This window comes from Strix aluco, chromosome 1 (genome assembly GCF_031877795.1).
Source record: "Strix aluco isolate bStrAlu1 chromosome 1, bStrAlu1.hap1, whole genome shotgun sequence".
Lineage (NCBI taxonomy): Eukaryota > Metazoa > Chordata > Aves > Strigiformes > Strigidae > Strix > Strix aluco.
In genome coordinates this window covers 104,502,527-104,515,109 of record NC_133931.1, presented here as the reverse complement: position 1 = coordinate 104,515,109, position 12,583 = coordinate 104,502,527, and the positions used below count along the sequence as shown (strand labels likewise).

At 40.9% G+C, this 12,583-nt stretch overlaps 1 protein-coding gene across 1 annotated transcript in view; it reads right to left on the bottom strand.

The window, feature by feature from the left end:
- The window catches only part of KCNG2 (potassium voltage-gated channel modifier subfamily G member 2), a 58,061-nt gene that overhangs the window by 23,653 nt on the left and 21,825 nt on the right, over positions 1 to 12,583 (bottom strand). Inside the window, exon 2 of the mRNA XM_074829809.1 lies at positions 1,151 to 1,974. Coding sequence (XP_074685910.1) covers positions 1,151 to 1,906 — 756 coding nt within the window. The 5' untranslated portion in view covers positions 1,907 to 1,974. The remainder of the gene's footprint in view (positions 1 to 1,150; positions 1,975 to 12,583) is intronic.

Here is a 12,583-nt window from a genome sequence, read left to right as displayed (position 1 = left end):
TCGCAAGCAAAGGGTGGGTTTGACTGCACATGAGGTACTCAGTCGAACGCAGGGGTCTCTCTGGAGTTGCTGGACCCATTTTCTATCAGCATGCTTTTTATTCTCAACGCTACAAAGCAGCAAATGCCTCCTGTCAGGTAATGACCACTTTCTTTTCTGCGAGTGGCAGTGAGCGATGAGCCATTCGGCACCTGGGTGACAGCACACAAGAAGAGTTCTGCTTTCAGGAGATCTTAGCCTTCAGCTGAGAGGCAGAACTTGATGGGGTGAAGTATCACTGTCTTAGAAGCTGAAGTTCACAATCACATTTAATGACCATGAAGCTGGGAAATAAGCCCAAACATTTAGTGGCAAGCTTGGATTTGAGTAAAACTAAAGAGACCATGAACTCTCTGAAAAGTCCCCACCCCCCAAAACTCCTTAGATTGCATTTCAGCACATATTTAATAAAAGTGTGAACGTCCTCCTCTATCGATCTTCAGATGAGCTCTCATTGGCCTACATACAGCTAATCCTAGGAAACTGAACTGCTTGCACAAATAAGGGACTAAACCCTTAGGAAATCTGTTGAACTAAAGAATAAACAAAATATCTATAAGACTTGATTTTCGAGGGCATGAAACATCCAGAGCATGTCTGAAAAGTGGGACATTTGCTTTGTTTCTGCTGTTAAATCGCTGCCTCAGCTTCCCTGCCCTTTACTTCACCTATAGCATCAAAATATTTTAGATGTGATTTTTACAGTGGGGTACTAAGAGTTCCATCAAAGTGGTATAATAAAGTACTTTTAAGGAAAACTGATCTCTTAGCTCTTAATCTAACTTCAAAACATTAAGCCTCAAGCAAGGCTGATTTTTATACCCACAATAGCTAGTTTGTCATCTGGTTAGAGATGTCAGAAAACAAACCTTTTGGGTAAAGCTGCCTGCTGGTGTGAACTGGCAAAGCTGTGCTGGCAAGGCGGAATTTGGCCCAATCTTCCCTCAGTATTAAGTGACATAATGCTTTCTGTGCTCTACCCCAGCCAGCCCTCCACAACATAAATACTGAATGCAATACCTGCATGATTGCTGGAATGACTTTGCCCGTCACCTTTCCTGAGGAGACAACAATGCAACACACGCTTTACTCTGAGAAAAGTTTCACTCACCCGATCTTCTTCCTCTCTGACATCTGGCATGGTGCTGATGCAGAGGCTGACCGCAGTGATGGCAACAAAAGAGATTGAAATACAAGCAAAGATCTTTCCTGGGATCCCTGAGTGGGGGTTCTCCACCATATCCCTGAGCTTTCGCATGCACAAACTCAATCGGCTACTGTCCTGGAAGGCACATTGCGTAGTTTCACTAAATATCATCTCCCCTTCATACAGCCTGGCCTCAGCTGCCTCCTCCTCTTTCTGTCGCAATCTCTTTTTACAGCACCACTCCAGGTGGTCCTCTTCTATCCCCCAGTACACAAGCTCCTCCTGAAAAGAAAGAGCGCACATCTCCCTGAGAAGCCTCAGCTTCCCAGCTGTCAGGAAAGTCATGATCGTCCTGAAGGCACTAGGATTACGGTCAAAAAAATATTCATTGCAGCTAACATCATAATCATCGCAGATGTTCATGATCTCATCATAATTGTTGCAAGATTTTAGCTTCCCAAGCCTGGTCAAGGGGCAGTTCTCCAAGGTGGTCCATGGAACTTTGTATTTAATACCACCTACGTTGATGATCACAAACCTGGTCCGGTCATCCAGGCGGGCTAAGCAGCACAAGTCTTCCCCAGGGTGCAGAAGTTTGGCCTTTTTGTAGAAGAGTCCTTTCTTGGTTTGCACTTCACACAGGTTTTCCAAGTTATTGAAGGAGTAGGAGCTGAACTCAGGATCTGCATTCCTAGTGAGCAATGCCATTTTGTGATACATTTGTTGAGTCCATAGGAAGGTTGAGGCTACTCAAATAAGCACATCTGGGGCTTGACTGGAGAGTCAATCTGCAAAACAGAATTTTAAAGTTACAACAAAATTAGGGCATTGCTAGATAAAAAACAATCCTATCCCCTCAATCCCAAGAAACTTTTCTCCATGGTATTATTTTTCCCCTATTATTTTAGGACTATCTTTGATTGATAGTTGCTTGGGGAAAGAACTTAAACTGCAATAAGGTCAGAAGCCATGTTGATACTTCTGGAGGGTTTAGTCAGTGAATTGAGCTATATCCTGGACAACGATGGATACTGGAAGGGAAAATGAGTCTTTTGGGTAAATGCCAATTTTAGCAACTTAATAAAGAAACTTAGTTACAAATATTTTTTTAATTATTTTGGCCCTTCTACATAATGTTTCTATTACAAAATGCCCATAGTGTGAGGACAAAATAGATATCTACAGTACTGTCAGAAATGTGATTGCAGAAATGCTGGTAATTCCCAATTTAAATTCACCAATAGCAATGAATATGTGGGGGCTGAGAACCCAGCCTGCAGCCAGCACTCAAGCAGGTTTGGGTGCCTGAGCAAAGTGTGTGCTACTGAGATTCGCTTGCCACTGGTACCCCATTAAAGCTATTACTGGGGGTATCTACCTGAACAGCCCCACTTCTAAAAGGTAAAAAAGCTTTTGTTCTCCTGCTGGGGTGCCTGCTGTCCAGGCTAGTGACGTCTCCTGTAGGGATATGTGCAACCCAGGTCTGAGCAGAGACCAGAGCTCGCCTGGGACCCCAGAGCTGCTGGAGGCTCTGCTGCAGTTTTCACTGTGGGAGGCGGACAGGGTGCCCAGCAGCTTGGCAGCAGCTCTGAAATGGGAGACTGAACCCAAGAACAAACCAGAGCAGGAATTATGCACATTATGCATAATTCCAGGATTTAATTTGTGCCTTCTACTTACTCCTCCTTTACTACACCACAGTCCATAGGTGGCCCAAACACATTTTTTCACCTGCCACATTGCTTCCTCACTTTCTCTAGAGCTCTCCACCTAAGTTCTCCAAAACTATCTCTCCAAAGCAGTACTAGGATGTCTTGAAATGCTACTATGTAATCGCATTAGTGAATCACCTAAAACTTCCTGAATTGTTCAAATGTGAAGTAGGAAGCAAGAAATTGGAGTAGGACTGTTGGGACTTCACACAAAATACCTGAACTGAGAATGATGCAGTGATGGGGAAGAATCTTAAGCAGGGCAGCCTTACAAGTTGTAGAAACCTTACAAGTTGACAAAAGACAGGAGAAAAAGCTGAGTTGTGAAGGATAGTCTGATATTATTGATGACAGGACAGTAACCATGAGGCAGTAACTCCATAATTTATAAGCAACATTCTCCAATTCCCTTTGAATCTCATGCCTCATCCTGGAGACTACACCAAAGAAGCGGGTGCTAGGAAAAAACGGAGAGCACACACATTCAAACACATTCCCAGAGCAGCATCTTCCTTTTTCCATAATTAACTCACTAACTCTTAATTCATTAGACTTAGTCAAAACAATCTCCAAGAGAAAGTGGCAAATACTTGCTACTCACAGCTCTGAGTCACCCTCTGAATATTCTTACCAACCACACTCAACTGAATCACAGCAATAGCAGTGGTACTCCTGCTTCAACATTTCTGTGAGGATCCAGTCACTGAATTTTAGAAAGACATTTAGATTGGATATTTGTAAAAAAAGTCAGAGAAAGGCTGGTTTACGTACAAAAAAACAAAAGTCACCTAAAGATACTTTTTGGCACTACGAAAATTTCAGAAGAACTAATGATGCCAAAATCTCTCCAATTTCACTTTGGGCAAAAAAATTGTTTAAACACCCATTTATATGGGGCAACCTGAACAACAGAGAAAAGCTCCTTCATCTGGCTAAGGGCCAGTAAAGGGTAAGAGGCACCAACATGCATTCTGAGACATGGGTGCTTTTACAGCACAGGCTTGAGTGCAGCTGGGATTGCAAATACCATTACTGTCACAATGAGAGCGTGCTGTCAGCACAGCATATGCTCTAAGGATTTAATCTCTTGTTGCTTTTTGTTGGTAAGATAAAATATTCACTGCCACCACTCAGGGCACTATGCTTTTGTTTTCATGCCTCACTTGTTACACAAGTCAACATGCAAAAAGTCCTTTACAGTGTTTTGACATCAAGGCCAAGATGTGCTTTTCTCCTCTCCCCCATGTAGCAGGTTGTTGCATAAAGGGGCCAGATACATTTCACAGAATTATTTTGAATCTAATCTTACATGTGCTTCTTCCTTCTTCCAAGCAGCAGTTAACTCAGTGTGAAAATCTGTAAGTGTATTGTTTACAACAAAACCTCTGAATTACAGAGAGTTAGTCTTTTATTTTATGGATATAAAATGATGTTTATTAAACATAAAGCTTAAGGAAGCAGCTTTATTTTTTTTTTTTTATCATCACAGGATAAATAGAAAGTGATAACATAAGTAGTTACGGATAGTGTTGCCTGTGGTTTAACAGGTTAATTCTGGCAGTACTGGTAGCATCAGATGCCAGAGTTTAGTTACTAAAGTGAATTTTCTGACCCCACACTTCCAAGATCCCAGAATCCATAATAGTATACATTATTAGCTGGCAGCATTTGTTTTGGAGATCTCAGCTAAAAAGATAAGCATGTGAGGACAGTTGTACATATTATTCTCCTTGGCATCTCTGTGAGGTGGTTGCCCTAGACCAAGGCTCAGATGTCAGTGGAACAGCACGGAAAAGCTTCTTGTGCCACTTTAACTGTCCTACAGAAAAACAGAAAACACTGTGGGCTCCCAATGTGGCATCTATCCTGACAAGTAAAATAAGCCTGGAAGGTCTGTTTCTGATCTTATGTGCATGGAATGTATCATGACCCTCACTGAATATTAAAGGGTGTTTCAAAATTACATGGGTCTTAAAATACTCTCTGCATGCCAAGGTTATCTAATGTATGCACATGCCTACAGTAAAGCATCCCACTGAAGATTAACTTTAAAAGCCAATACTTCCAGAAATGATATTACATTATCATCCAGTTGGCATTTCTACCATTTAATCTGACACATGGGTGCAAGAAAGACTATTAAAACATAGTCTGTAATAAGCTGCCCATTGCAGGGACACAGGACAGAATTTGACTCTATATTTGTTGTTCATCATTTTAAAATGCTGTGGGAGAAAGTCTGTATAAATGTTTCAGTTTGATGATCATACACAGAGTGGGTCATACATATTGTGGACTCTTTTCTAAGTAGAGTCAAACAATTTTTATTCACTAAGAAGTACTTTCTTTGGCCGTCTACGTATGCATATGTGTGTGTCTACACACACACCAGTTCAGCCAAATTCTGGCAACAGCAGACAGCTGAGATCTTTAAAACGCAGGTATTTCTCATCAAAGATTTTAAAGATTAAATGTCAGAGGCATACAACTGCTTCATACTCTCCTTTTTATTTTCTCAGTGGAGATGGGGCTATTTCCCTGCCTACGGCCTTTTCACCCTGCCTGCTCCCATCACCATTCTTTACCCAAATACTCTTCATCATCCCTTTTTATCAGTATTGTTACATCTAAATCATATATGGTTTTGCATGTGGCTCCACTCGTCTCAAGTTGCCTTGAATAAGAATGAAAATGAGACAAAAGCATCCCTGCCAACAAGCTGGCCAGCCCGGTGAGGAGAGCTTTAAAATAGTGACAATGAGGAGGAAGTAATGGAGCAAAGGGTGCAGGGTAGCATGGCCAGGAGACACATTGTGATCAGTAAAAAGCTGAAGGGTGACCATATCGAGCATATGCACATAAATGAGGGTACGCCTACAGGAAAGTGTCATGGGCAGAGCGCTCATACCTTTTCTGGGAAATTATCATGACTAAGGGCCTCTGAAGTGCCTGCACACTAATGCATGCAGCCAGGGGAGCAAACAGGAAGAATTCAGAGGTCTGTGTGCAGTTGCACAGAAGAAACTGGTACTATGAGGGTGGTCAAACACTGGAACAAGATGCCAAGAGAGATCATGGAGTCTCCATCCTTGGAGATGTTCAAAACCCATGTGGACACAGTCCTTTGTAATTTGCTCTAGCTAATGTTGCTTTGAGCATTCGGGGTTAAACTACATGAACTTCAGAGGTCCCTTTCTACCTCAACTACTCCATGATTTTGTGAACAGTCTCTTTTTAACTGCTGCTGTAAATTACAAAGTACTGAAGGTTTACACTTGTACTATGGTAGCAACAGGAAGCCATGAGGCTTTTTATAGTAATTAATGTTTTAAGATTTTTCCTTGTGAAATGAAACATACTTTAACAGAACAGGTCATTGTGTTATAATTTAAAGCCACAGACATGAAACATAGATTAGGATGACCACAAGATGTTCTCTCAAGTCCAACAAGAGCTGAGTCAGTGAATCCATTCTGCAGTGTTCAGCCATTTCCAACCAGATATGTGCTGGAACCTGACATTGCTGCCTAGGACCAAAGCAATTCCCATTTCTTACTGTGACATGATTTATAATTTACAACACACACAATTATTTTAATAGTAAAGCTTACACATGTAAATGACTGTCCATTTGTTGGTATTACAGCTAACGCTTTGGACGAAGAGGTTTAGGAGATCCAGGTTACTCTTGTACTTACTACATTTCAGTAGAACCTGGACTCCCAGTTATGAGTACCTGCCAGGCACTGTGGAAACATGAAGAGAGGAGAGGACCTGTCCATGATGCTTACAAAATACAGAACAGATGGAGTGCAACCAATACACAGATTTAAAAAATAAAACGGAAAAAGACTGGGAGGATACAGAAACAATAGAACAGACAAAACTTAGCAAGAAGTCAGACTCTTCACCTGATTCAGGGGAATTAGTTTCTGAGTTTGTCCACACTGAACATGAATATGGCTCCCTACACAGTCATTATCATAGAATCATAGAATCATTTAAATAGAAAAAGACCTTTAAGATCATCAAGTCCAACTGTAAACGTAACACTGCCAAGTCCACCACTAAACCATATCCCTAAGTGCCACATCTGCACGTCTTTTAAATACCTCCAGGGATGGTCACTCAACCACTGCCCTGGGCAGCCTGTTCCAGCACCTGACAACCTTTTCAGTGAAGAAATTTTTCCTAATATCCAGTCTAAACCTCCCCTGGTGCAACTTGAGGCCATTTCCTCCCGTCCTATCACTTCTTACTCAGGAGAAGACACTGACACCCACCTTGGTCCAACTTCCTTTCAGGTAGTTGTAGAGAGCGATAAGGTCTCCCTTCAGCCTCCAGGCTAAACAACCCCAGTTCCTTCTGCCACTTCTCGTAAGAGTTGTGCTCTAGACTCTTCACCAGCTTTGTTGCCCTTCTTTGGACACGCTCCAGCACCTCAATGTCTTTCTTGTAGCGAGGGGCCCAAAACTGAACACAGTATTGGAGCTACGGCCTCACCAGTGCCGAGTACAGGGGGATGATCACATCCTTAGTCCTGCTGGCCACACAAAAAAGCAGGTTGCGCTAGTCCAGTTAGGGCACCACAGCACCCAACTCTACTGCTTCTTGCCCTCAAGTTAACACGTTTAGACCTGACATGGGCACCTTTGCATGGCCTGATGCTTTTCCATGCAGACAGAGCACTCGTAACTTTAAAAGCTGCATTACGCTACCTCTTCCAACTGTGTCATGTCTACAGTCAAATCCTCTTGCTAAGGGAACCATTCAACATGTCTCCAAGTAGAATCAAAGTACACACCAAGACGTATGCAGTGAGGTTGACAGGGGACTACAGCTTGGACACAAAATTGAGAAGAGGTCAACCACAGCTATGCAGATCCAAGACCTTCTACCTCAGCACTCCAATCTATGTTAACGCATCATGATAGAGAGATATGGACAATATTTCTCTCACACCTTGCTTCAAATTTTTGTTTCAAGTTTTCTAAGCATATTTGTACCCCACCAAGCACAATAGGGGTCTGAATGCTGCCCATTGCTTTGCTACGTTTACGTCATGGAAGTGTTGTTTCATAAGGAATGGAAGTAAGACTAAGTAACATTTGTTAAACCAGAAACATCAAAGAATTTTTCTGCAAGCTTTCTAAAGGAATCAGTGCTGAAAGCAATTTTGAAAAGGGTCTAGATTTTAAAAATCATGAAGACATGTAAATACCACTTGTTTGCTATACATGTTGCCAGCTTCACTCTCAAAATGTTCACGAAAAAAAGCCCCAACAAAAGAAAATTAGAACAGAGTAAAACTACTATAATCTATAAAAGGATACACTGCAAAGGACAAAGGGGAGTCAGGTTGATTTTACAAAGAGTATTTTCTCTGTAACCCCCAAAAGTTGGATTTACATATTTCTGTATTTATTATCAGTAAACTTTAGTATCCCTAACCTCTTAAGCCACCATCATTCCTGATTAAAAAAGACAATAGTCCGAGAAGTTGAAAAGGTACTAGAATTTTGAACAGTCCACAGTTTTGTCCATTTCTTCATCAGAGTTACAGGAGGCAGGGATGCAATCTTACACATCTAGCTGAGATGTCCCCATCTAACAAAGAACGGTAGGCTCCTCGTGTAGTAGTGGAGCAGAATAGCTAAGATAGGCTTCTCCAGAGAGTAGTTCAGGGCTACGAGGAGGATGCTGCATTGGTCAGTCCAACAAGTCCAAGAAGAGTCACACTGTAATGGAGGTTGCAAAATTCAGCACGTGAAGCTGGACATTGTTTGCATACTCTGAGTGTACATTTTTTTTACTAGTTTCATTAATTTAGTGGAGGAAAAAAAGGAATAGTTTTCTTCTCTGAGCATCCCTCATCGCATTTATGCCACGTTATGTAATTAGCTGAAACAATTCAATTTGTTAAATGAACAAATCAAATTAATTTGACTCAACACTAATTATTCTAACATGCGTCCATAGCTATTTGTTTCCATTAGTCAGATTATGAGTTATCTAGTATTACTGCAGTTGCCAGAGCTGTATAGTGCAAGTATTAACACTGAGACATCTTCAAAACACCAGAGATTTGGTCCAACTAACTACCTGAAGGTATGGGATCCTTACCTTTATCTTTATAACAAACCAAACCTTTTCTGCACTTCCACAAGCTTTCAGTGCCCATTTATCTTTGTAACCTAAACAGAATTTAACTATTGCTTCTATGAAGCTATTTGCACACTTCAATTACACAGCAGACAAAAGCAGCTGTGCTAAAGGACAGACAGAGGAAGCACTGCTTGCTTTTCCATTCTCCCCTGAATTACAGAATTCTGTTCAGGCTAGTGAGCTTCAAGATTTCACAAATGTCCTAAAACACAGAGTGCTTTCACAGTGCATTTCACTAAATGGATCTATCTGTATCCCAAGCAATAAAAAATTAGCAGAGCCTGAAAGGTTTAGGCAGATCCTACAAGGATTAGGCAGAAAAGATCTTCCTCATAGAATTATTATTACTTACAATAAGAACAGAGCATCATGTTCAAACCACATTTTATTTGTTTAGATGTATTAACCCTCATTTGGTTACAAGAAAAACATGTTCCTAAAATGTGCTTTCATCCTCAGTTCATATTTCGTGAATATCTGAACAGAGACACCAGATATGCACAGAGTGAGTGATGGGCTAAAGTGAACAGACGTCGGATGAGGAGCTATACTTCCCAGCATCTGAGCAGGTTAGATTGCATGCAGAGATTTGTTTGATCCAGTTCCTGTTAACTGCAACTGTGGATTAAGTATACAGTCTCAAGAGCCTAAAATTAAAATGTGTTCTGTCTGCACTTGCTTGGTCAGTGATTGAACCTTGCTAATAGGGTATCTTTGACCCCGAATGGAAGCCACTAGATGGTGAAGTTTCCATCCTTCCATGAATCATACACAAGTTTATTTTAGGAGCCTTAACAATTAATCCTTTCAGTATCCTGTTTAATCAACCAGTCTAAGAGACTCAGGTAAGGTACTAAACTTCGCTACTCATGACGGTGTTGGTTGCCAATCTGAAATATTTCTTTCCCTCTCCTCAGGTTGCTGTATTTCAGAATAACCAATCATCAAAATCCAGTTTTTAAAATATCTGCTCCAGTCATGACCACATGCCCACAGCTGGCCCAAGGTACAATGTGAATGGCACTATCAAATGCAAAAGTGACAGACTGTGTAGTATGTTAAAACAGCATTGTTTATCCCTCTCACCCAGGAAATTAAACAGATTGTCTCATTTCTGTTGCCAAAATTCTGGAAGCGTGAAAAACCAAATGAGTTATGGTGTCTTTGCAAATCACAGAATTATCATTCAGGTGTTCCGGTGGATCTGCAGATCACTGCAGGGGGGAAAACCAGTTTTTAGCATGAGCTCTGCTCCCTCTATAACACTGATACCAGTATCTTTTATTTCTGATTTATCATACTGATTTTTGCAATTCTATACTTAGCAGCTTCCCACCCAGATGATTAATATGCTTGATTTAGTACAAAATGTAGCAACTAGATTTCTGACTGGAAATAAGGTTTGACTGTGTGATGCCACTCTTGGCCCAGTTTCACATTTGGATGATCAACAATATTTACTGAAGCAGTTTTCCTAATAAATGGATGGGTGCACCTGCCCTTATATCTCTTTTGGGGCCGTTCACAGGTTTGTATGAATGGTTGTCAGACATACATGTTTGAATATGATAGGATGAGAGGAAATGGCCTCAAGATGCATCAAGGGAGGTTTAGACTGGATATTAGGAAAAATATCTTCACTGAAAGGGTTGTCAAACACTGGAACAGGCTGCCCAGGGAAGTGGTTGAGTCACCATCCCTAGAGGTCTTGTAGACATGGCTCTTAGGGATATGGTTTAGTGGTGGACTTGGCAGTGTTACGTTTATGGGTGGACTCAATGATCTTAAAGGTCTTTTCCAACCTAAGTGATCCTATAAATCTATGAATAAACGCTTTTATCAAGTGCTCATAGGTTTTAGATGTAGATCTAGGATTTTTAACATCTACATGAAATCCTTTGCAGAGAATATAAATTGTATACATTAAATCCTTTTTTGTTAGCTTTAATTAATTAACACCGGATTTTATGCATCTTCATTGTTCTTTTGCAGATGACATTCTTGCTTTCACATGTTTCATAAGACAATTGTGCATTGACCTCAAAAAAATTCTCATCTCTCTTTAAACACAAGTCTACCCTTGAATTCAACATGATTTCAGTTAATTATTAACATCATTGCATAGAACACCTTTTCATTTTAGACTCTTAAGACTGTATACTTAATCCATGCTTGCAGTTAACAGGAACTGGATCAAACAAAGCTCCATGTGCAATCTAATCTCTGGTTAAAGTATAGTCCCTGGTCTAAAGTCTGTTCACTTTAGGCCATCACTTGCTTTGTGCATATCTGGTGTCTCTGTTCAGATATTCAGGAAATACGAACTGATGATGAAAGCACGTTTTACAAACACGTGAGGGTTAACACAGCTAAACAAAACATGGTTTGAAAATGGTGCTCTGTTTTTTTATTCTAAGTAATAATAATTCTACAGGGAGAGACTTTTCTGCCTGATCTTTGCAGGCTCTGCTAGTCTTTTATTGCTTAGGATGGTCAGTTCCCTTCACTGAAATAGGCACACACCTGTAAGAGGAGCAAAGTTGTTTGTAAATATCAGCACTGCCCTTTGAGGTAACTGACCCCACGTACTAGGCGAATAAAATTTCAAGCAGTTGAAACCATCAATACACTACCAAATCATTATTTTAACCTCAAGACCTGTATGCTCATACACTGAATATGCACACTAGCTGAATCTTGTCAACATCAAAAAAATCTGGGATTAAACATCTCTGCCTCCAGAGCTCGCTGATAGTTCTGCCTTGTTTGTCCCAATAACCCTACCCATACTCGCAGGGACGCACGCATTTTCTAGTGTGAGATAAATAAGGCTGCAGTTTCAGAGCCCTTGGAGGAGGGAGGGTACCTTTAACTGGAGGGGGGTTCTTAACTCTATAGCATGATGCCACACACTGAGCACCGGGAATAATGAGAAATGGCTAATAACTGTTGCTTGATGCAGTGAGCATTGCCAGTTCTACCCTCTGTGGGCAGAATTCAAGAATCCTGTCCTCCAGAAATGCTTTTAAATGAGGAGGCGCTCCAGATCTTGTCCTGTACACAAGTTGCATTTTCACAATGAACAAGCTACCCTGCCTGGAGTGGGAAGCTCCCAGAGCCCTCCACTTCTATTCTGTGCAATCTTTACCCAGGAACATCTACATTTTGCAGCTTTCAGGTGTGGTGAACTGAAAATACTGCAGTAGCTTGAAGCAAATTAAAAAAAAAAATTGCTGAAATAAATATGAAAATTAATAATATAACTAGCAAAGTACTCCTCACGTATTTATATTAATTTTAACACAAAATTATGTTTTGAAATGTCCATTTCATGACATCTTCTATTCTGAATTCCTCTTAGACAGATGTCTGTGGTGGCAACATCAGCCTTCCCAACAAAAGCTGACAGGACAAAGCCATAGCTTCTGGGTGGGAGCACTGACACTTTGGCTCCTCCAAAGGCAGGAGATGGTTTGGATTTTTTCCCTCAAACAGGTGATAGCAGAAGCCTTTCGCAGTT